The sequence below is a fragment of the Podarcis filfolensis genome, assembly GCF_964270895.1.
Source record: "Podarcis filfolensis genome assembly, chromosome: 3".
NCBI lineage: Eukaryota > Metazoa > Chordata > Lepidosauria > Squamata > Lacertidae > Podarcis > Podarcis filfolensis.
Window position 1 is genome coordinate 34,880,118 of NC_139606.1, and position 23,008 is coordinate 34,903,125.

General features: G+C 42.4%; 1 protein-coding gene across 2 annotated transcripts in view; it reads right to left on the minus strand.

Moving 5' to 3' along the window:
* KHDRBS2 (KH RNA binding domain containing, signal transduction associated 2) overlaps positions 1-23,008 on the minus strand; it is a 336,381-nt gene that overhangs the window by 101,871 nt on the left and 211,502 nt on the right. For both annotated transcript variants that reach the window (XM_083607373.1, XM_083607374.1), the window contains exon 6: positions 19,740-19,938. In XM_083607373.1, the coding sequence (XP_083463499.1) occupies positions 19,740-19,938 (199 nt within the window). The remainder of the gene's footprint in view (positions 1-19,739; positions 19,939-23,008) is intronic.

Consider the following 23,008-nt stretch of genomic DNA (forward strand, 5'->3'; position numbering starts at 1 on the left):
AATTATAAATGGTAGTTTCTCAGGACTCTCTATTCCATATCCAGTATTGCATTCTTTACTTCTGTTGTGCTCCTTCAGGATTCATCGCATGCATGCAGTCCTGTCCAGAATCCTTGGTGACACTGTTGGGCATTTGGGGCCACTGTCTCAGTTTGCATTGATCCACCTTACCTTTGGCAGCTAAACATGTCAGCAATGGCATTAACCAATCAGAAGTGAGAGTAAGTTAAGTCCTAAGCATGGGCAGCCCAAGTTGTCAACTACCAGGTTAGGTTGCAGTCCTAGATTATGTCCCTGGGAGTACGCCCCATTGAACATAGTGGGGATTTACAACCTTATGCATGGTTACCCATATATAGGACTGCACTGCACAGAATAATTTAGCTTGGTGTGATGTCACGGAAAATAATCAGTCTGAATTCTGAACTATAGTATGCTTCATTTATTCTACCTTTCCTACCACACCGGCTTTTTTTAAAAAAACAAAAACCTCCAAATTAAAACAGGTCTCATTCCTCACCGACAGCTTGAGAAAAGTGAGTTTTTTTCTATTTCCTTTGTTTCCTCTGCCTATTTCATCACCCTGATGTATTCTTTCATTACTGAAGCTGTATCCTATTGCTAAGAAATGCTTTGTTAATGTATTCTTCAGAGGTTTTTTTCTTATTGAATAAAGAATTTATAAAGACATTATACATCAATGTGACTCAATTAAGCAGGTATCCTAAAATGCACAGGATGTTAGAAGACACTCAACGCTTCCAAGTTACAGTCCACCGTAGTATAATAATAGCATAATTTGTCATTCTCATACAAAGTCAATATAATCTAATGAGAGGACAAAAATTTGTATCATTAAATATGTACTCTAATAGCAAAACAACTTCTGCGCTTTTAAATCAATAACAGTTCTGCAAGAAGCAGATTAATGAGCATACAGTGATGTGTCTGAATGGTTAAACTGCAATGCCTTGCCCATTATGTATGTGTGTTTGGGTGTATGTGGGGCGATTCTGGCTGGGTTTTTGTTCTTTAAGGTTCATTTGTGAAGATTCCAAGGTGCTGAGAAGAGCACAAGGTGATGATGTCATCTGTCTGCACTGGCTGCTAGGATCCTCTACCCAGGGGATTGTGGCAGTACATGAACAGCATGAATCAGACCTCACCACCTGCTTGGGTGCAGCCAATAAATGCACAGTTCCAGGGTTGGCTCTGGGTTCTGGAGTGTCCTTAATCATCTCCTCCTGGAGTAGCTCCACCTCCTCCTGATCATTGCTGCAACTTCCCATTCACTTGCCCTGTTCCTCTGTGCTCAGTAGGCAAGGGCAGGCAGGCAAATGGAATGTTGTTTCTTCTCCTTGTTCTGTCACCACTCACTTGCTCAGTGAAGGCAGGTAAACAGGCAGCGACAGAAGGAAGGGGCAGCTGGCAGTAGATCCCCTCTGCTGATACCCAGCAATGCAACCCCCTGGGTGTTAGTCCAGCACACGATCTCCTTGGTTGCTATTCAGCAGCAGCCTCCAAATGCAATGTACTTCCCTGTATCCCTCTCTGCTTTTGCACCCTGGTTCATGCAAAAGGCAACGAGAACAGCAAAGTGATACATATGGTACTCGTTGATTATACTGGTTTTCTGTAGCATCTTACCCATTTTATCTCTCTCATTTAACACCTTCTAACTGCCAAAGATACTCCCGTTTTTAAAAAAACGACACCCACTCAATTTCTAATTTTTGCTATACAAGGCAGTACTTACTGCCCCTTTGGATAGAAAATTTGTAACAAGGATACATTATGTCAAAGAATGTCTCCTGTTACTAAATGCACAGGGGAATAAAAGCTCATCTAATTTAAAAGGAAAACAGCCACGAAAGTTGACGGTATGTAGATAATGTCGGTTTTTCAGTCCTTAAGAATGACCTCTGTTAAATACTCTGGCATAATGCCTCTGGGTCCTCATCCCAGTTTTCAATCTTATAGTGATTGCTCAAAGTGGACCAGGTCAAATCTAAGGCACTACACTTTCGAATAAGGTCAGTCCCCACATCATTGGTATTGCAATTTAAAGAGCTGAACTACGCTTGCACTTCTGATCAAACGTAAGAAAAGGGGATCTATTAAGAATGAGCACACTTCAGAACCACATGAAACAATTCATCTGAGATTAGGTACAGAACATTACCTAGAGAGGGATGCTACAATGCTAATGTGACCGCTCCCAAAGTGGTGCCTTCCAGATGTTTTGGACTCAACTCCCATCAGTCCCCAGCCAATTAAGTGTCAGAAACGCAGCCAAAAGAGCTGAAACTGGATTTGAAACTGGAAAAAGACCTTTTAATTCCCTGTGTTCATCTCTATAACAATGAACACAGGCTATTTGATTGAGGGGCAGATGGAGCTTGTCAACCTGGCAAGGTAGACCATTTAGGAGAAGGAAAACTCTTCTCCTAAACTTCGGTTGCCTTGCAGCCATACTCATTCATGAGAAAGGCTTCGGGAGTAAGCCCCGAGGAAAAATCTGTACCTGCTGCCTTGTGGGACATCTTTGGGAAGCTAAGTAAACATTACACAAATCGAGGGGGGGGGGAGTCCCTAAGACAGTTGGATGGCACCTTGTATGCCTCCTTCCAGCAACTTCTGCAGCCAAGCTGGTGCCAAATGTATTGCTCTGCTTTCCTTTGACTGAGAAATAAGCGTAGGATCTCCATATGCATTGCCCTGGCTTGTGCCCCGGAGAGGTCACTTCCGTGCTGCTAATGCAGTGGTTTGACTTCACCCCTAGATGTGAATTTCATTGTCTCTTGAGACGGACAGGTGACAACAACACTATGGGTTATGGTGACTTTTCTTTTCTTTTTTTTAAGCCAATAACGCACCATGTGAAAAGATTCCTACAGAATATATTTGACTCGATGAGCTGTCATAACACTTTGCCCAAATTTCCTGCATTCTGACTTGATCCAATTATTCATTCCTGAAATATAATTATATTACTATTTTGTATTATTGAATAATATTAGACACTAAGGCAGGTAGGTTTGGAAGAGGCTGTTAATATTTCACAAACCCACATCACCATTAGGAAGAGAGCTCATTAATCATTTAGCAAGACATCACCTTACATAGGGCCCCTGTCAGCCGAAACGGAACGCTGCTGTTTGAAAAATCACATTTTTTTATTATTATCCACCTGCTGCTATGCCCAATTTAGCACCGAGCTCTACCACGTGCTCACCTTGCAATTAAGAAGGCATGTGGGTTTTAAAATTAAAATAATCTCTTTCAAGCCATCAGAACTGATCGGAGTTGGATGACAGAACAATCTGAATACCCCATGCTTTCAAAGAGTGGCTGGGTGGTGGCATCTGAATTGCCACCTCACAGGCTAATTGCCTTGGTAATATGCCAGCCCTGTGTGAGGCCAACATTTGATGCCCTCCCCCTAGCCCTGGTGGCACAGGCTTAAGCTGGGTTTGGGGAAGGAGGCGTGAGGCTCTGACAAGGTCCTAGAGACCTCTTCCCCAAAGACCAGTAAGTGCTTGCCTGGCTTTGGGAAGGAGGCAAGAGGACTGGTCCATCTAGCACAGTACTGTCTATGACTGGCAGTGCCTCACCAGGGTTTCAGACCCCCTACCCAGAGATGCTGGGGATCGAATCTGGGACCTTCTGCATGCACAGCAGATGCTCTCCCACTGCCAGAACGCGCCCCACCCCCGTCATGGAATTCTACTCAATATTGATCCAGAGCGGATTCCAGTGTACAGTTAGCCGAGTAAAAACTTAAACACTTTGCAGGATTCCCCCAAAACAGACCAGAGGCTATTGTATTTCATTCAGCAGAGCTTTACTGCTACTGAAGGCAAATGAGCATAATGGTAACATTCAGGATTGGCACTGTCCATAAGAAATCCAGTTGCAGCAGACTTCACTTAAACTTACAATAACTTATAATAAGACTGAACCTCGACACTAAGCATACTATGTACAGAACACCACACCAGAAGGAAGAAAGATAGAAAGAGAAAGTGAAACCCAGGCTCCTTTTGGCCTTACTATTATAGTCAGCATGACCCTGACAGAAAGAGATAACAGAACCAGTTTAAGCCAGCTGTACTCAGCTTCTCTGAAGGAATAACCCAAACAACATGAACCTTCTGCTGGTTTCTTTCACACAGAGAAGCTTCCAGAACCCTCTTGAATTAAGTAGAATAGGAAAGATCTCCACACATCAATACTTTCTGCGCTAAGAAATGCAAACTGATGCCCACAAGAGCTGAGTGGGTCGGCGCTGCGCTGCCTGCCTGCCAACGCAACTCTTGGCAGGAAAATTTCCCCAGCATCTGCAGAGAGGAGCTCTGGGCCAGGCCATGCTGAGGTCACCCCTTGCCTGCATCCTTCCGTCCAAGCCCACTCACCATGGGCCTGAGTTACTCTGCCATCTTTGCCAAGGCAGGGAGGGATTGCCATAGAAGCCGATGCCTGAATGGGGGCACCTGATTGCACCCCCTCAGAATGCTGCGTCCGGGGCAGTGCCCCCCATGGCCCATTCCCCACGCTACACAACTGGCTCTACCACTGACCTGAGGTCCTTCCCAAGTCAAACGAATCATATTGAACAGCCCAGATGAGCATCCCAGTGGATATTTGAGCTGAACAAGTGGGTGCTCACTCACTCCTACCAGTCACTCATGAAAGGCATTGAGATATCACCCCTCACATGGGCAGTTCTACGGGTGCATAGGAAGATCACTGTATTTATCTCTCTCTTCCACACACACACACACACAGCCTCTAGCACTCTATGAACAGAAAATCCCTGTTGCTGGATTGCTGACACCATTTCCTCCCAATCAGCCTAGGATATCAACAGCACCTATTTTTTTATTTATTCTTTTCACTGTACACCTGGTGAATAATGCGTAGCTTGAAAAGCTTTCTTGCTATATTACAGATGACTGGTTGGTCCAGCAGAAGGTTATCATCTCTAGGTTTCTCTTTCCACAAGACCAACTAGGCTGCTTTAAATTACAGAGTTATGCTTTTGGCCCAGAAAGTCCTCTTTCCAGGAGAGAAAAAGGAATGTTTTCTTCAAATAAAAACAAATCATTCCTTGGCAATTCACACAGAGCTAAAAACTGAACGGTAAATATGGTTCGGCTAGTTCACAGCCTATTTCTGGATGAAATGACGCCTGGTTTACATTTTCAGATATAACTGAAATCGACACATGTTATGGATGCAGATCTTAAAGCCAGAACCCGTGAAATGGAGTGAAGCAGCTGTCTCAGGTGACAGAAGCCCCCCAGAGAAGCACACCCATGGGTGCTCCACCGCCTCCAATGCTGGCAGAGAAGTGGTGCAGGCATCGGTGCAGATATCTGGCAAGATCTCACAAGCTCTTGCCATAAATCAGTTCTCATGCTGGTGGCAGAGAACTGGGAAGTGCCGTGAAATGGGACACGGCAACACTTCTCAAAGCTCCATACAGTGGTACCTCAGGTTAAGTACTTAATTCGTTTCGGAGGTCCGTACTTAACCTGAAACTGTTCTTAACCTGAAGCACCACTTTAGCTAATGGGGCCTCCTGCTGCTGCCGCGCCGCCAGAGCACAATTTCTGTTCTCATCCTGAAGCAAAGTTCTTAACCCAAGGTACTATTTCTGGGTTAGCGGAGTCTGTAACCTGAAGCGTATGTAACCCGAGGTACCACTGTATAGGTATGAGAGAAGTCAGACCAGAATATTTATTTTAACGTTGAACTAAACATATTTACTGAAAACTTGTTTTCAGTATAAAATAAATACTTTGCACATTGAGTAGCAAACTATGCTGTAGTCACCAGTGCTTGTTTAACCAATTCCATTACCCAGTTGCTATCATCCTAACTCACAAATTATCTCAGGGGCACTCCCTGAAGACTCAAAGGTTTCCAAGGTCTGTTGCCTGTAGCTGAGAAATCTGGCTTCAGCCTCCATGTACGTAGGACCTGCTGGGGACATTTTCCTCTCCTTGTAGGCCAGGCATGAGGAACCTGTTTTGGCATGAGGGACCTGTTTTGGCTGGTGGGTCTGTAACCTGAAGCGTATGTAACCTGAAGCGTATGGTACCTGAGGTACCACTGTACTAACAGAATTCTGGAAGGTTATGCTAGGGTTAAGAGCACAGAGGTAGTCATTCTATTAGACAACTGGGATATGTCAAGAGTTCCAGTCAGCCAGTCACACCCTTCTGTTTTCCCTTCCCTCTTTAGTTTTTCTCAACTCTCACCCCACAACAGCCAATCAATATTCCATGCTCACTGGGCATGCTCAGTCCCCATTAAGGTAGTTCTTTCCCCAGAGCTTGCTGAAAATTTGTCTCCCTCTTGTTGAATGAGTTGTGCCCTTTTGGCTACGTAAGGATCTACACATAGAGAATGAGTTTGCTATATTAGCATGATCAACTGAAACTGATTCAGGTCCCACCTGGCCTGCACATTTAAAGTAGTATAATACCACTTTAAACTCTGGAAACTGTAACTCTGTGAGGGTAATAGGGGTCTCCTCAAAATGCTCAGGAGTCCTAAGAAGCTACAGTTCCCAGGAATCCTGGGGGAGTCCATGACTTTAGTATGATACTGTTTTAAATGTATAAGGCAGATGGTGCCTTACAGAACAATTCTATATTGCAGACAGGAAGATCCAATGGTGGACCAGCTGACATTGCTTAAGCCCTGCTAGGGTAAAAAAATGGAAGGGGCAGATTTTCCACTTTTTTTCTTCCATTTTTAAAAATCCCTCCAACTGACTTCAGCAGTAGGGAGCGACAGCAACAGATTTTATTCTGTGGTCACAAACATAGTTGTAGGAAAATTACTAAGCCAGCTCTAAATGTAGTTTTGGGTGCTTTCCAACAGAACAAGAGGCCTAAGAATCTTATGGGTTCTTGACTACCTCTGACAAACTCCCATACCTCATTTCAGCCCCTACTTCCAGCAGGAAATCTTTCTATGGGCTCCACATGGGGTGATTTTGGCAGTGTAAGTACAATCCTATAGGCAGACTGCTCTTTTCACAGGCAAAGTAGACCCCTCCTTCAGCTCCTTAGCCGGCAAAACCTTCCTGGGTTTATCTATTGTGTTTTAACTGGATAGCCTCTGAATTGGGTCCATCTTAATTAATTAATTAATTAATTAATTAATTAATAATAAAACAACAGTATCCTCGTCATCATGCTTTTAAGGTTACAAAGTCCTTTAAGGCAGCCTGCAAGTAAAAATCAAAATACTTTTAAACAAAATTACAGGGATGCAATATCAAGACATGGCAACTCAACCAGAAACTTCTCTGCCAGGCAGCTGGTGTCAGCTGACTTGGGACTGGAAGGAGGAGAATGTAATGTTTGCAGTTTGTGGGTCCTTATTGAGATAGGAAGTGTGCTTAGGAAGCTTATGCAATTAATGGCTTTTTAATAGTTAGCTTTAATGAAGAACTTAGTTGGGCTGCAGAAAAGAAGCCTTGGGTTGGGGGAGGGGCTCTTGCTATTGTGCAGTATTTTAGGATTTATAAAAAGCATCTCTGCTAAAAGGGATAGGCAATATGAATATTTAAGGGCCAAGCGAAGGCCAAATATTCCCCTGGCTGTTACCCTTCACTTAGATTACTATATATCTATATGAATATTTATTAGGCTGCGGTTGTATTAGCATCAAACATAGCAACATTGCACTTTAGGCTGTGTCAGCGCTTCTTTTCAACTCCATCTGGCAATGAATAGCAACCCTTTAAAGTTGGAACGTATCATTGAATATTTCAGTCAAGAGAGGCGCCCTCTTCGCAAAATTACATTGTTTCTCTTTTACAAACAATCCTTAGAGACTCAGTATCAGACCAAGAGCCTGACCTAACAAAAACACCAAAATGATAAAAATGTACGCTTTGTGGTGCATTACGTGCTAAACAGCTTCAAATGTGGAAACTATGGGCATCACTATAGTCTCCTGCCTCAGAAATGTTGCTCTTCTATTGCTGTTTGGAACCTGTACTGAATGATCCACAAGTACAAAGTGGTACATATCGGACTCCCTTCATCGTCCCCCATAAAATATTTGAGGGCACCCCCAAGTTGATAGGTATTACCATTCAAATGGTGTGGGTGCACCCTGTCATGTGACCAATTATGGGGGACAGGACTTACCTGGGCCCCCTCAATATTTTATTCAAGTTGGCACCCCTGGTGGTGCTGAACTGTACCACTAGGATTATACTAAGGAGGAGACTATGGGCCTATCCATACCTTGGCTTAATGTGGATTGTGAAACCCCTTTGGGCCTCCTTTAATTCCCTCTTGTCGATGAGGCATTCTCCTCCAATGCTGCTGTCTCACACTTTCTCCTTCCTAAATCCGGAGACTTCCTGTGCAATCGATGTAGCATCAATATATACAATCGATATAGCTCTCCTGTTCAGATTTTCAAAGAATATTACTAGTAGTAGTACAAATACTTCTGTTCCACTCTTCAGTATAGAAGTGGAAGTAGGAGAAAGTGATGCCAAAGCAGCGGAGGAAGAAACTAAAAAGGAATGGTTTCTTGTTTGGTTCTTGCTGCTGTCTTTCATGGGGCAAGCTAGGAATGGGGAACATTTTTCAGCTTGCAGGTCGCATTCCCTTATGAGCAATTTTCTGGGAACCGCATGCTAGTGATGGGTAAGGCCAAAGACAAAACTGGGCAAAGCAGAAGGCTGGTTTCTTCACATTCAACACAACTCTATCCTCCCATCTAGGCAACTAAGGAGCATTTATCAGAGTTCAAGGACATCCGGTAAAATGGATGCAGGGCTGGTGAGGGATGTAGCACGGGAAGGGGTGTGGTCTAGAGAGAATTATGGGGGTCAGCGAAAGAGGTCTAGAGGGCCGCATTTGAACCCCAAGGCCTGAGACTCCCTATCCCTGGGATACTTCATCACCAGCTCTGATCCAAGACTGGGCAACAGCTAGGTGCGCACACACTTAGCTCTAGAAGGAAACTAGAATTGTAGTGAGCAGAAATACTGCTAGAAGGGGAAAGGAGGAGGGAATTAATCTACCCCTTCCAAACAGTTCACTACTGGGATTCGAGTTTCTTTTAAAGGAATACATATGTGCAGCCTCAGCAGCTGGATATATTCTGGTACAGATTTCAGCAGCCAGGCTGCTTACCAGGGCAGGAGAGTCTGAACATGTAACATTGATTCTGGTACTGCATGACGGGTTACTTAGTAGTTTCTGAGCACAATTCAAAGTGCTGGTTTTGACATATATAACCTTATGCATCTCAAGACCTCTCCCCACATGAAGCAACCCATGCCCTGCATTCTTCATCCGAGGGAGGTGTAGAGGATGGTGAAACAAGAAGGAGCTTCTCAGTGGTGGCTCGCCATTTATGGAATGCTCTCCCCACGAAGGAATGCCTAGTACCATCACAATCTGTTTTCATGTGCCAGGCAAAAACATTCTTATTCAACCAGGTCTTTGGATCTAATTTTCTGCTTATTTTATTAGCAAGGTTGGGGGAGCTGGATATATGTATCCCCATAACTGGATTGACATGGCCATGATTTCCTTTTTGCACCTTCTTTGAAATGAATAAAGGTCAAGCCACGATGCCAATGCCCAGCAAAATCCTCACCACAGTTGATGGCATCTATGCAAGCACATACATGGTATGACATTTCAATTGACCTTGCACACAACACCCTCCTGTGGATCAAGTCATTATTATTTCAGAATGCTTGAGGCTGTCAACTCCACTAAATAGAAAACCATCTTTTAATTTTCAAGTGCAAACTCCCTTTCGTGATTCCTAAAAAAACTGCTGTCAATTTGGCACAATTATTTTAAAGAAATTTGCCAAAGCAAAGAGTGGTGCTTTTGTTGTGGTGGTTGTTTTAAAAGGCATTGAGAGGAGCAGAGCACAAATTCTACCTCCCTCTTTCATTCTCTATGTTATATTATTATTCATAATATTCTGCTAAAACCCCTAATATAGTCTTCATAATAATATATAATCAATCTACTGTTTATTGTCATTAGAGTAAAAAATTGCAATCTGAGTTTTCAAGACACAGCAAATATTAGTGAAACATCATTTAGCCTTTTATCTAAGTGCCTTAGGCATAAAAAACAATCCATCACTTTAAATCAATATGCTATTCAGTCTGGCAAGTTCCACTGTCTGTAATGTCAGGTTGTTCCCATCGTCTTTGTTCTATGTGTGTTTTTCAACACTTTATTCACTGTGCATAGTGGCAATCAGTGCAATATCGAAAGAATTATGAATAAAAATACATTTTCAAACTACAGAGATAGGCATATTATGTTTGACAAATAAATTGTTAGGTATATACACTTGCTTTCAGTACTTTTCAACGCAATTAAATATGCTCACCTAGAAATATCTAATTATATTGGATCTTCCTCCCACTTAAATCAATAGAATATGTTCAATCATGGAATGATTAAGCATCTAACTCTTAGCTTAGAGAGCTAGCACTAACTTCCAAAACCCAGTGGAAAGGAGAGTCAGCCTATAATAATCCACCACATGGGGAAGCTCAACAGCATCCAAAGTCTTATGCAAGGCTGGTCATAGGTCAAGTTCTGATGACCCAGTTGGAAGTAGTCCTGTGCAGAAAGCTCGTTTTTAATATTCACCATGCTTATGCAAATAGTTGCCAGTAAATGACACATATCAGGTGTTCTTTCTCAGTGAATTTATATCTCAGCTAGAGATGACCTAACCAGGGGATAGCACTGGATGGCATATGAGCCCCCGCCCCCCACTCTATGAACTTTCACATTCCTGTTTTGTGAGGTGTCACTCCTGACACAGATTGCTTACCCCTGGCCCCACCTCTGATCTTACCTTAGTTTTGCAGTTGCTGCCACAGCCAGAAATTGCATAGGCACTATTCTATATAGGAAGCCATTCATATGAAGAAACCGAGGATGGGTTTATCCGTTTCAATCACACACCTCCCGAAAAGAGATTTGATCACAAAATAGTACAGTATTGATGAAAATTGTACCTCTGCCTTAGACATGGGCTTTCCAAGTACAGTGGTGCCTCGCAAGACGAAATTAATTCGTTCCGCAAGTTTTTTCTTCTTGCGAGTTTTTCGTCTTGCGAAGCACGGTTTCCCATAGGAATGCATTGAAAATCAATTAATGCGTTCCTATGGAGACCGCTTGCCAGGCTGGCGGTGCGGAGAAGGGCTTTTCTCCCCACCGCAAGCCTTCAGGACAGGTACGGGAACAGAGGGGAAGGCGCGCAGCGCTTCTCCTCTGTTCCCGGGGCTTGCGGTGGGAGGAGGGTTTTTCCTCCCCACCGCCAACATTCAGAACAGCATTCTGAATGTTGGCGGTGGGAAGGAAAACCCTCCTCCCACCGCAAGTCTTCAGGATAGCCATCCGAAGGCTGGCGCGGGGAGAAGGTCTCTCCGCCCCACCGCTAGCCTTCGAAGCAGCCTTCCGAAGGCTGGCGGCGGGAGGAGGTCTCTCCGCCCCACCGCCAGCCTTCCGAGCAGCCTTCCGAAGGCTGGCGGTGGGGTGGAGAGACCTCCTCCCACCACCAGCCTTCCGAGCAGCCTTCCGAAGGCTGGCGGTGGGGCGGAGAGACCTCCTCCCGCCGCCAGCCTTCCGAGCAGCCTTCCGAAGGCTGGCGGCGGGAGGAGGTCTCTCCACCCCACCGCCAGCCTTCGGAGGAGGTCCGAGGATAGTGGGGAAGACGCGCTGCGCTTCCCCGCTGTCCTGGAGATTTCCCTATGGGCTTTCGTCTTGCGAAGGAAGCCCATAGGGAAATTCGTCTTGCGAAGCGCATCGAAAAACGGAAAACCCTTTCGTCTAGCGGGTTTTTCGTCTTGCGAGGCGTTCGTCTTGCGGGGCACCACTGTACTGTAAGTGCCACCATTTCCGCAGTTGTATTGTCCACTAATCTCTTTCTCAAGTGAATGCACTTTTGCCACTATTTTATCTGCATCTCGAATCATCTCAGCCCCAGCTCACACATCTCAAGTGCCTTCACTCACCTACTCATATTTCATAGTGCCTTGGGCACAACCGACTACTTGCCTATTTCCTCCCTCATTATCTGTGTAGGAATGCATTTAGGCACTAGGAAAGGTTCTATTGTTTACTTATTATCCTTCCTTGCTCATATGGGTGAGCCCAGCAGAGTACCATCCTTTGCAGCTTTAAACTTGGAAGCTAAGATAAGGTTGATCTAACCTTCTGGAAACAATGAACCAGGATGCATTAAGGACAACTGGATTTTCTCTGGTGTTACCCCTTTTCTCCCCCTTAAATATAACAATACACAGACATTGTTTGGTAAAGAAGTAAAAGTAGTATTTACATGCATAATCTAGGCTTGAAGCAGCAGTTATAGTAGCAAAATGTAGGCGGGTTTATGACTACTATCTAAGTTACAATGGGATGCGGGTGGCGCTGTGGGTTAAACCACAGAGCCTAGGATTTGCAGATGAAAAGGTCAGCGGTTCAAATCCCCATGACAGGGTGAGGTCCTGTTGCTCGGTCCCTGCTCCTGCCAACCTAGCAGTTCAAAAGCACATCAAAGTGCAAGTAGATATATAGCTACCGCTCCAGCAGAAAGGTAAACAGCGCTTCCGTGCGCTGCTCTGGCTCACCAGAAGCGACTTAGTCATGCTGTCCACATGACCCAGAAGCTGTACACCAACTCCCTCGGCCAATAAAGTGAGATGAGCGCCGCAACCCCAGAGTCGGCCACGACTGGACCTAATGGTCAGGAGTCCCTTTACCTTTACCTAAGTTACAAAGGTATAAAATCTAAGTTCAAAATGGTGTCTGAGCTGCAGAGCTCAGGCATGCACATGTGGTCAGCTTGGAAGCATGATAAAGAAAGAGAGAGATGCCTAGGAAGGAAGGCCCTATGCAGTGTTACAGCTTCCTGCCAAGGCAGACAAAGGAAGTGATCTCACACAGTTATCACTAGCAAATTTTACAGGAAAGCTCTGTGAGACTCATATAGAGTTAGCTTGGCTGCAGTCATTCATGGTAAACTCACAACTGGAATGTGCTCTATCTGGGGTGCAAATGAGCTCAATTTTGTTGGCATATTTGCATGCCCAGTGAAGATAATCACCTCAGAAGCTGTGGAATGGAAGAAAACTTTGGTCAAGAGGCACCAGTTCACGATGAAAATAGGCCTGAATGTCTGTCTTAAGGGCAGAAATGTTTTTCTGTCTGGAGTGTGGGGCAAGCAGAAATGCTGACAAGGTCTTAGTCAAGCTGAGAAAATGCACCAGTGTGAAGATGGTGCAATATTTGCTACTCTGTGTGATTAGCAGTACTGGGTGACCTTTGTGAGTTTCCCTGTACCCTAATTAAGCTTTGAGGGAAATGTTTCTGCAGGTGTTTGTCTTGTAATCTGTTGTTTACCAACACAGAAACCAATTTTAGTTGCTAGCAATGGGGGAACTGAAAAAGAACCAGTGTGCAGGAAAAGGTTCCTGGAGTGTTGGGAAACAAAGATAATGTGTACAACAGAGGCAAATGTAGGAAGTTTACAACCCATGAGTGGTGATCCTTCTTTTTCAAATAGATGAGTTGTTTTCTCGCTTCTCCAAAATGGTGCCAAAATCACCCATAAGAAACAGTTCTGGATGCTTTTATCTTATAAAGTGTCCTTTTCTCCCTTTAACACGCCACTTGTAGTATATGTTATAGGACCAATTTCAACGTTAAAGAAAAGCATTCCCTACTGCTGTGAAGCCACTGTAACATATTCATAAACACAACGGTTCTGTGCAGAAAGACTAAAATGTGACAAAATGTCTCCTCTTGTAATGCTTGTCATTGTCCATGAATCCACTGGATAAGTGCAGTTGTTCCAACTTGCCTAAAACCCACTGAAAAATGTAAATGGCCAACGGAGCTTAAATAGTTGAATGTGACATTAGCTTTCATTTTCAATCATTTGTATTGCAGCTTGAAAAACAGCACAGAGAAGAAACTACATGGCATTAAAAACAGTATGCTTCATTTTGCATTCCAGTTTGCTTTGTCTTTTATATATATATTTATATATATTTCTAAAAGAGCTGTCTAAAATTATGATCTGCCATACTACTCGTACATTAGATGTTGTCATGGGACACAGACTCAGAGCTATTTGTGGCTCTCCTTAGGTTTTACAGGGGGAGGGGAGAAAGACCATTTACAATTATATCATGTGAATGCAGGAGGATTTTATTTCACCAGGAGGCAGTTGTGTGCTTCAGCCTTTGTGCATCTGGATCAAGAAGCACAGAACATTCATGTATACCTAAGGGTGGGTAACCTACAGGTTATAGTGGGGGTGGGGAAGCTTCTGATGTGTGTAGTGGAAAAAGCTATACCCTTTTTATTAACTTTACTGCGGTAAAGGACATTCCCATAAGTGATGGGTGCTGCACGTATCACAGGTTTCACATAGCCTTTTATACTCTTTTACATGTTGTTGTTGTTGTTTAGTCGTTTAGTCGTGTCTGACGCTTCGTGACCCCATGGACCAGAGCACGCCAGGCACTCATGTCTTCCACTGCCTCCCACAGTTTGGTCAAACTCATGCTGGTAGCTTCGAGAACACTATCCAACCATCTCGTCCTCTGCCGTCCCCTTCTCCTTGTGCCCTCCATCTTTCCCAACATCAGGGTCTTTTCCAGGGAGTCTTCTCTTCTCATGAGGTGGCCAAAGTATTGGAGTCTCAGCTTCAGGATCTGTCCTTCCAGTGAGCACTCAGGGCTGATTTCCTTAAGAATGGATAGGTTTGATCTTCACTAGTTTACTGCAGTTACTAGTTAATAAAGGATATTGTCTTGCTGGAATCCTTGGTTTTGTTTTTTTATTGAATTCCCCACGTGGAACGAACCTGAGGAGTCATTTTAGCTACTCCCTTGACAATAGGAAGATATGTAAACATACTGCATGGCAGTCAGGATGAATGCAGGAAAAGTACTCTGCGTTTATATCAGCACCCCATAAACAAATCAAAACAAATGCCCAGTAAAACTGGACATAGTCCAACCACCGGGTAAACTTCGTGCAAGCATATCAGGATGAATTCTCAGTAAACAGGCCATCTGGAGGAGCTCAAATAACTCATTCAAATCTTGTTGGGAGCAAGCAAGGAGCTAAGGCTATCTTCTACTGCATCAGTGACAGAGGGTGCATTTGGACGTGAGGATTATTGGGTTAGTTTTCCTGATTATAATCCTGGATTCTAACATTTCTTTTACACTGCATTATTACCTGTTGGATTCTAGATCTGTGGCTTTCTGATGGATATACTGTCATGTTGTGCTGAATTTGAAAATCCAGGAAAGAACGGTATAGCAGGATAATGCCCCAGATTTCATCGTGTGACATTACAAAGCAAAACTCTTGTCCTTTTCTGGGTTAACAGGGCTGCAAATGGATCCCCCCCCCCAGAAGCAAATAACACAGAAATGCTAGACTCTTCTAGTTTTCCAGAAGTGGCATTTATGTCATGTGAAGGATCACATGAAACATGGAAATGATCAGGCAAGGAAACACTGGGTAAATGGATTAAAATGTTTTCTGAATACAGCCAAAGCCTCCACCCCCCGCCACCCCCAATATGCACATTTTAAACGTTTTGCCATTCTGATGGGACCTTTTCTAGTAACAGGCAACCCCTTATTTACTTTGGTTCTATTACAAATCATTATGAGATCTTAAATGAGAATAGCTATCATTAGTGTTAACGAGAATGTTCCAGAGCACTGGACATTTGATTTGTCAATTTACTGCAGGGATTGGGAACATGTGGCTCTTTGGATACTGCAGGTGGACAACTTCCATCGTACCTGAAAGCCCTGGGCATGCTGCTTGGGACTGATGGGAATAGAGGCTCACAGGTTCCCCAGTCCTGATTTTCAGGGGCTCAAACCACAGTCAATAATTCTTTTTTTCCAGTGAAAATAACTCCCACAGCCTTTCACAGATGTAAAGTGACATATATGCTGCTGACACTTTAAACTGTTTATATTACAAGCACAAATTCACATAAAATTACGATGCCCTACAGATATGTCACGCAGCAATTTAGACTATAAAATAGATGCCTTTTACATGTTTCACAAAAATACAGTGCTCACTTTTGTCTCAGGGAGGTTTGGGGACTTCTCGGTGATTTTAGAAAGTATGTAGTCAATGGATGGGTATTCCATCAATGCTAATTGCCTCAGTGTGAGGAAAAGTGAAAATCAACCATCCTGCTGAGTAAACCCAGGAATGTATTCCCACCCACCCACCCAACAGATGTGCTGATGCAATATAGAACAAGAAACTCATCAAAGAGCTCATTTATGTTCCCCCATACCTTAACAGCACACATTAATAAATAAGGTCTCTCAAATTAAATGTGGTTCTCTGTGGTTCGTGTTCATGTGCTCAAGTCACTCTTGATTAAAATGTGGGTTTAAAAAGATGCAATTAAGATGCGGCTCACCGCTATCCTCACTCTGAATACTTTTCGTCCAATATCCATGTACAATGTTATTTCAATTTACCAAATACATGTATTGGTATTTTCAATTCACCAAATACATTATTCACCTTTCTCATTAGTTATAACTGCGACTTATTGGCATTTCCCAGCCCATATAGTCATCTGTTTCATCAGATGTTGGAACGCCCCAGTAACAATAAATGAGGCAGTCAACAGCCCACATTGGCAGAAGCACTGATGGTCTAAATGGCCCCCACCAAGGTTATTTTCTATCTTATTTTTTGAAATAAAATTTTGTGATTATTTTGATTTAGACCATGGAATGCTTTGTAATTATAGACCACACAGCCTTTTCCTCTTGGTTGTTTTTATTATGGACTTAATAGATTGCATAGCTATATCCTATACGTCTTTCTTGGCAATTGTGATTTTTTTAAAAAACAACCACCTTATTTTAATTTTTTTCTGGAACCTGCTTTTTTGTTACTAAAATTCAATTAAAATATGGGGGGGGGGGTTTACACAGCCCTTTTAGCACCTTGAGATCGCGAGTAGAATTTCTTAACGAAAATTACCTGGGGGAAATATGAGCATGCTGGAGTTTTCCTGTAAATGTACAGCTTATGTCACCATTTGGATCATGGCTCTTCTACCCACAAAGCAGCAACAACATACGCATCTGAGAAACTACCAAGCACTGTGGCAACAAATATGCTCTCAAAACCACAACCCAAGTGATATAAGTCAGGCCTCATGAATAGTTCAGTTAGAGGGGATTTCATTTTAAGAAGCTGCCAATATGCTTAAGGCACATATTGTGACCCATGAAGCTGACTACCAACCATGCAGCTTTTAATAGACAAAACATGTGTTAATACATCTTTGATACTTAAGCAGACATTTAATTCTGTAGCAGTTAAGAGGGCAGAAAACACGCGGTTGCCTCACTCATGACTGCATTCTTAAGCACATTTATATAGCAGAAATACCCCACTGAGCACATTGATAACTAATTCAGAGTCAACACATATAGGATTGCATTGCCAAAATTCGTACTTTCTCAGCAGCATATTGACATTAGGATAGATCATTCTAAATAGGAATACAATTTCGGACAACCACTTCCAAACACCAATGTTGTATTTTGATTACTGAAATATGTATTTTGGCTCCTGGACTGGTATGAGAATGAAAAATGCCTTGTTAGATTATTAAAAGGTTTCACTATCCCAGCACCCAGGATATTTGGGTGACATTCAGCAAAGTCTTTTCTACTGGTTTAGCATTACTCACTGGGGTGCAAAGTTAAATCTAAATTTACAGAGGCAATGAGGAATTACGTTCTCCACATGATGACTTACCAGCCAGAGCCTTGGCTAGGGGATCTTGCACCCCTGGCAGAACTGTCCAGATTGCGCCCGCTACTCACAGACAAATTAGCTCTTCTTTCCGCCTCTCCTCCAACCCCAACCCCCACACATTCAATTCTTCAAGCACTTCACCTTGTAATGAATTCTTTCACAGAAAATCCAATATTTAATTTTTATGGACATATTTTAAAGCTCATTTTGCGCCCCTCCCTCGCCTGTGCCTCTGGCAGGGGCCTTCCTCACCAGCCCCTGGCTACAGCCCTGCTCCCAGCATTAGTACGCTGTTGATGAGTTTATTACTGGGGAGCAAGGCCCATTAAAATCAACAGGGCATCCTGAGCTCTACAAAAATAAGGGCACCATCCAGCCTAAGTTAAGCACACGAAGTCCTATTGATTTCTGTTGGAAAGCTAAGCATGTGCTTAATTATAACTCTAATGGAAATCAATTGAACTTTAAAGTGTTTCGCTATGGTTGGATTGTATAAAAATATAAGGGATAAGCAGCTATTATGTTGGCAGGCTTTAAAACACATTGGTACCTTTGGTTTAAAACAAGAAAACAAACTGCTTCTACCAAGGAACTTTATGAAAAGCCTGCCTGACTAGGCAAAACTGGTTCAAGAGTTCCACTATGTTAGATGGATCTGATTCATCATATTCCAGATACTCAGAGCTACCTATTGTCCATTAGAATCAACTGTCCCTCATATTAGGCTACTACATCAAGCCCAAGGTGAAAAAAATCTCAATGATTTGCTTTTCAAAAGCCTGCAAGTCTCATACAGTGGTACCTCGGGTTACAAATGCTTAGGGTTACAAACACTTTGGGTTACAAATTCCGCTAACCCGGAAGTAGTACCTTGGGTTGTGAACTTTGCCCCAGGATGAGAATGGAAATTGTACGCCGGCAGCGTGGTAGCAGCGGGAGGCCCCATTAGCGAAAGCGGGCCACAGGTTAAGAACGGACCTCCGGAATGAATTAAGTTTGTAACCCGAGGTACCACTGTACACATTTTTCCTTCCTTTGAAAATTTATATGCTGCCTCTCAGTGTTGAAGATGCTCAGAGCTTACTTAAAAGCTTCGTAACTATTTCATTGTCTATTTCTAAACACTGTCACAACATAAAACAAAAATGTGAATTCTTAAAAAAAAAAAAACTTTGAAAGGTTGTTCTATTTGACAGGGTGCTGAGAAAACTGAGGAGTATTTATAATGTTAGACGAGCAATAGCAAAGAACTCATCCTTTCTAATTCTGGTTTTGGCAGAAATTATTTAAGACGACACCACAAAATTGTTTTGTTTTTTTTTAAGGATATGCTTTCCCCATCATGGGTTATCTATGCTGAAATTTGACAAGGTAGCACAGAAAAATAAAGACAAATGGAATAGTTCAACTGGGTGAACAATTAACAGCAGCCACTGATAAATCCTATTCTTTCATATATCAATTCACCATAGTTAATTTGCTTAATGCAGAATGCAGTCTATAATACCAAGAATCACCCCAAGGGGATCAGAACAGACAAACCTCACGTGGTGTCTGTACCACTGGATGTGACATTGGCATAGGACAAAACAGTTCACAACAGAATATACCTGTTTAAAATGAGAGGATACACTTGGGGATGGCCCAGTGCCACAATGATTGTCAAGATCATACTGTGCAAAAACTAGTACTGAAATCATACCACCAAATACATCTCCATGGTACAAATGATACACTTCACATGCTTGTTTGTGTATCTGATGTGCAATTAACTTGCGAATCAGTGATTGTGAAGACATCAAATACAGCCAACGTTAAAAAAAATGTATTTCATTTTGTTCATTTGTTGTTATCAAGAAAACAGGTACTTACATATTCTTCATAGGGTTCATGTGCTGGCGGAGGGGGTGGCCTATAACCTGGTACTGCTGGAACTCCTCTTGCTCGAGGGGCTGGGACCCCCCTGGCTACAGGGGGGACTGGGAGTACTCCACGCGTCGCAGGTGTTCCTCTTGGTACTTGAGCTCCTCGTCCAGGTGGTGGTGGAGGAGGAATTGCACTCCCACGACCCCTGAGAAGGAATAGAGAAATCTCATTAATGTGAAGACAAGCCCTTAATGCAAAGCTATAAAACAAGCATGGGGAACCTGTGGCCCTCCATATGTTGCTAGACTATGGCTTCCATCATGCTAGCAAGAGGTGATAAGGGTTGGAGTTTAACAACTCCACCCAGAGAGCCATAGGCTGACCACACCTGAAACAAAATCTATCACACATTTTTAGGGTAAGCGTTAAGCAACTTATATGCGATGCAACAGATTACAGAAAATGAATTTGACAACCCCCCCTCAAAGCACTCGTATCATCATTAAATTTTCAGTGCTGCTCACATACTTGGTATTTGTTTGCCCTAGGTACAACGATAGTGCCAAATGAAAGGTTTCATGGAATAAAGGCAGTTCAGCTGGGCTATGCTTAGATAGATGGGGAATGAACAAAGGAGGTGATGTTTGGAAGGAACATTGGTAGGTGACAGATATTAGCTGTTGGACAAGACCTTTCATCAACTATTTCCTCAAAGAATAACCTACATAATCTCTATATTATTGTCTTTGCTCAGCTGTGGTTTGTATGCCAGTTGTATCCCTGTTCAGGATCAAGTAGATCAAAAGCAGAATCCAGATTGTCTAATGCCCTCCCCAAAGAGGTTCAGTCAGCTCCCTTTCTCTTGACTTTTTCAGCAGTCTTTTATTTCCATTTGGTTTTTGATCTGTGTTAACCTCCTGCTGGAGCAATGTATTTTTAATCTGACCCAGTTGCTTTATGCCCAACTCATGCTGTTGTTTTAACCATTTAATTGGCAGGTTACACTTGCTTTTATTTTGTTTTCTTTGTTTTCAATTTAGAAGACTCCCGAAAGTCATTTTGGGGGCCAGAAAATAGAGAAGAAATTTTCTAAAATAAATAAATTGCAGTGTATTGTGAGAAGAAAGTAAGGAAAGAATGCATCATATCAAAGTAATTGTAGAATGACCAGTTCATTTCAGATTCAGATAGGTAGCCGTGTTGGTCTGATGCAGTCAAAATATATTTAAAAAATTAAAAAAATTGTCCAGTAGCACCTTAGAGACCAACTAAGTTTGTTATTGCTATAAACTTTCATGTACATGCACATGTCTTCAGATACACTGAAACAGAATTCACCAGACCCTTATATATAGTGGGAGGCTGAGAAAAACCCTACCCCACTCTCCCACTATATATAAGGGTCTGGTGACTTCTGTTTCAGTGTATCTGAAGAAGCGTGCATGCACACAAAAGCTTATACTTAAACCAAGAACAAACTTAGTTGGTCTCTAAGGTGCTACTGGACAATTTCTTTATTTTTTATATATTCCAGTTCATTTCAATATAGGAGAAGGATAAACTAATATATAGGGGGCATGTAGCATTCTGGTGTGAGCTTAGTTACACCAAATTAGTAGAGGAGAATCAGGTTCAAATTTCCCACTCAACCACGAACCTCAGTGGATGATCCTTGGGCCAGTCACCAACCCACCTCCCAGGCTTCGTGTGATGATAAAATTGGAATGAGGGGAAAAGAATCATATAAGCCAATCTGAGCTCCTACCAGGAATGGTAGGACACTAGGACCCAGATGTCATAAACAGAACATTCCCTTTGTAAGCAATGCTTCAATAATGAAAGAACATTTCTAAAACTTTCGTCATGTCATTAATAGTGACATTTCACCTCTGTGAGCTTTGACCTATTGGAAATATGGTCATAGCTGTCTGTCTGTTCCTTTTGATTTCCCACATATTGAGATATCCTCAACCCAATACTGTTTTATAAAATAAAAGTCAATATTGTTTTGGTTCTCTTTACTTGCTAGTGTAGGTCAGTCTATCTGCTGGGTTTATTTTTAAAAGGAATTATACTACAAGCAGGATTCGATAGGTTATTTTAATAATAATAATGTAGCAAAATCTAATGCCTTTATAAATACAGAGATAAAGTAGTTGAACTAGCCAAGGAAGGGTTTGTTTTGTAGGAACTCGATTTCAAACCACAGTGGGACTGAAGAATACAATTTAAGGAGACTAGATTCAAACAACCTGATTTGCTCATTCCAGCATTAATGAAAACTGACAGAGAATATTATTTTTCTCTATATAAATAGATCACTGGGAGGCAGAGTGATATCAGAGAGACAGGAGAATTAGGTAATCTCTAAAACAAAGAGAAATGAATTGCATTTAGATAGAACAACAGTAGACGATTATTAACAACCATAGAAGTAATAAGATGGGTTAAGTAACATAACAAAATTTCAAATGAAAGTTCCTGGTTTTATTGAGAGGATGGTGCTTCCTATTCTTGCAATAATGAAGGGCTGAAATTAATAGGTCTATGTAGTTATGTACATGTAGGGAAGGATTGTGATCATACCTGTTAGCCTCACCTCCTGGTCATTCCCACTGCCCATACATTGGACACCAGATCTACACATCTAAGGATTTTCACGTGTAGTATAAACTGAACCATCTAAACCCTGCAAAACTGAAAGTAGAGACTGTATAGTTTATGCCTACATGTATTGAAATTTATGCATATAGGCTTCTGCGCAGATGTGATAACCAAAGCATGTGCCATGGGAGCAGGACTGGCAGGTGCAGTCACAATTGCTTATAAAGGTAAATGTCTACAAAGGGCTATCTCATGATGGTTGAAAAGGCAACCATCTGAACCTACAACTTATAAAAAACATGCAACCAGGATTCTTCTCATTCAATCTTTTAAAGCACTCGACCAAGAGCTTAAAATTACTTTGAGGTAATAGAAATAACGACAGAAGGACAAACACTTACAGGGGCTTGCAAAACGTAAAATAAAGGTAATGAGTCAGTCTACCGCACACTGCTGCTTTATAAACTCAAGAGATCCATTTGTTAGCCCTGAACGTCTCCTATTAAAATGCACCAGCAGTCAGTTAAGTCCTTCTATGGCAAATGGAATGACTCCTAAATTAATGTAACATGACATAAAAGTATTTTGTGAAATTGTAACTGGGCCTAGGCAAGGTTCCTTGAATTGCTTCTGATTTTGAGTATGACGTTCGTAACTTATTTAAGGACCTA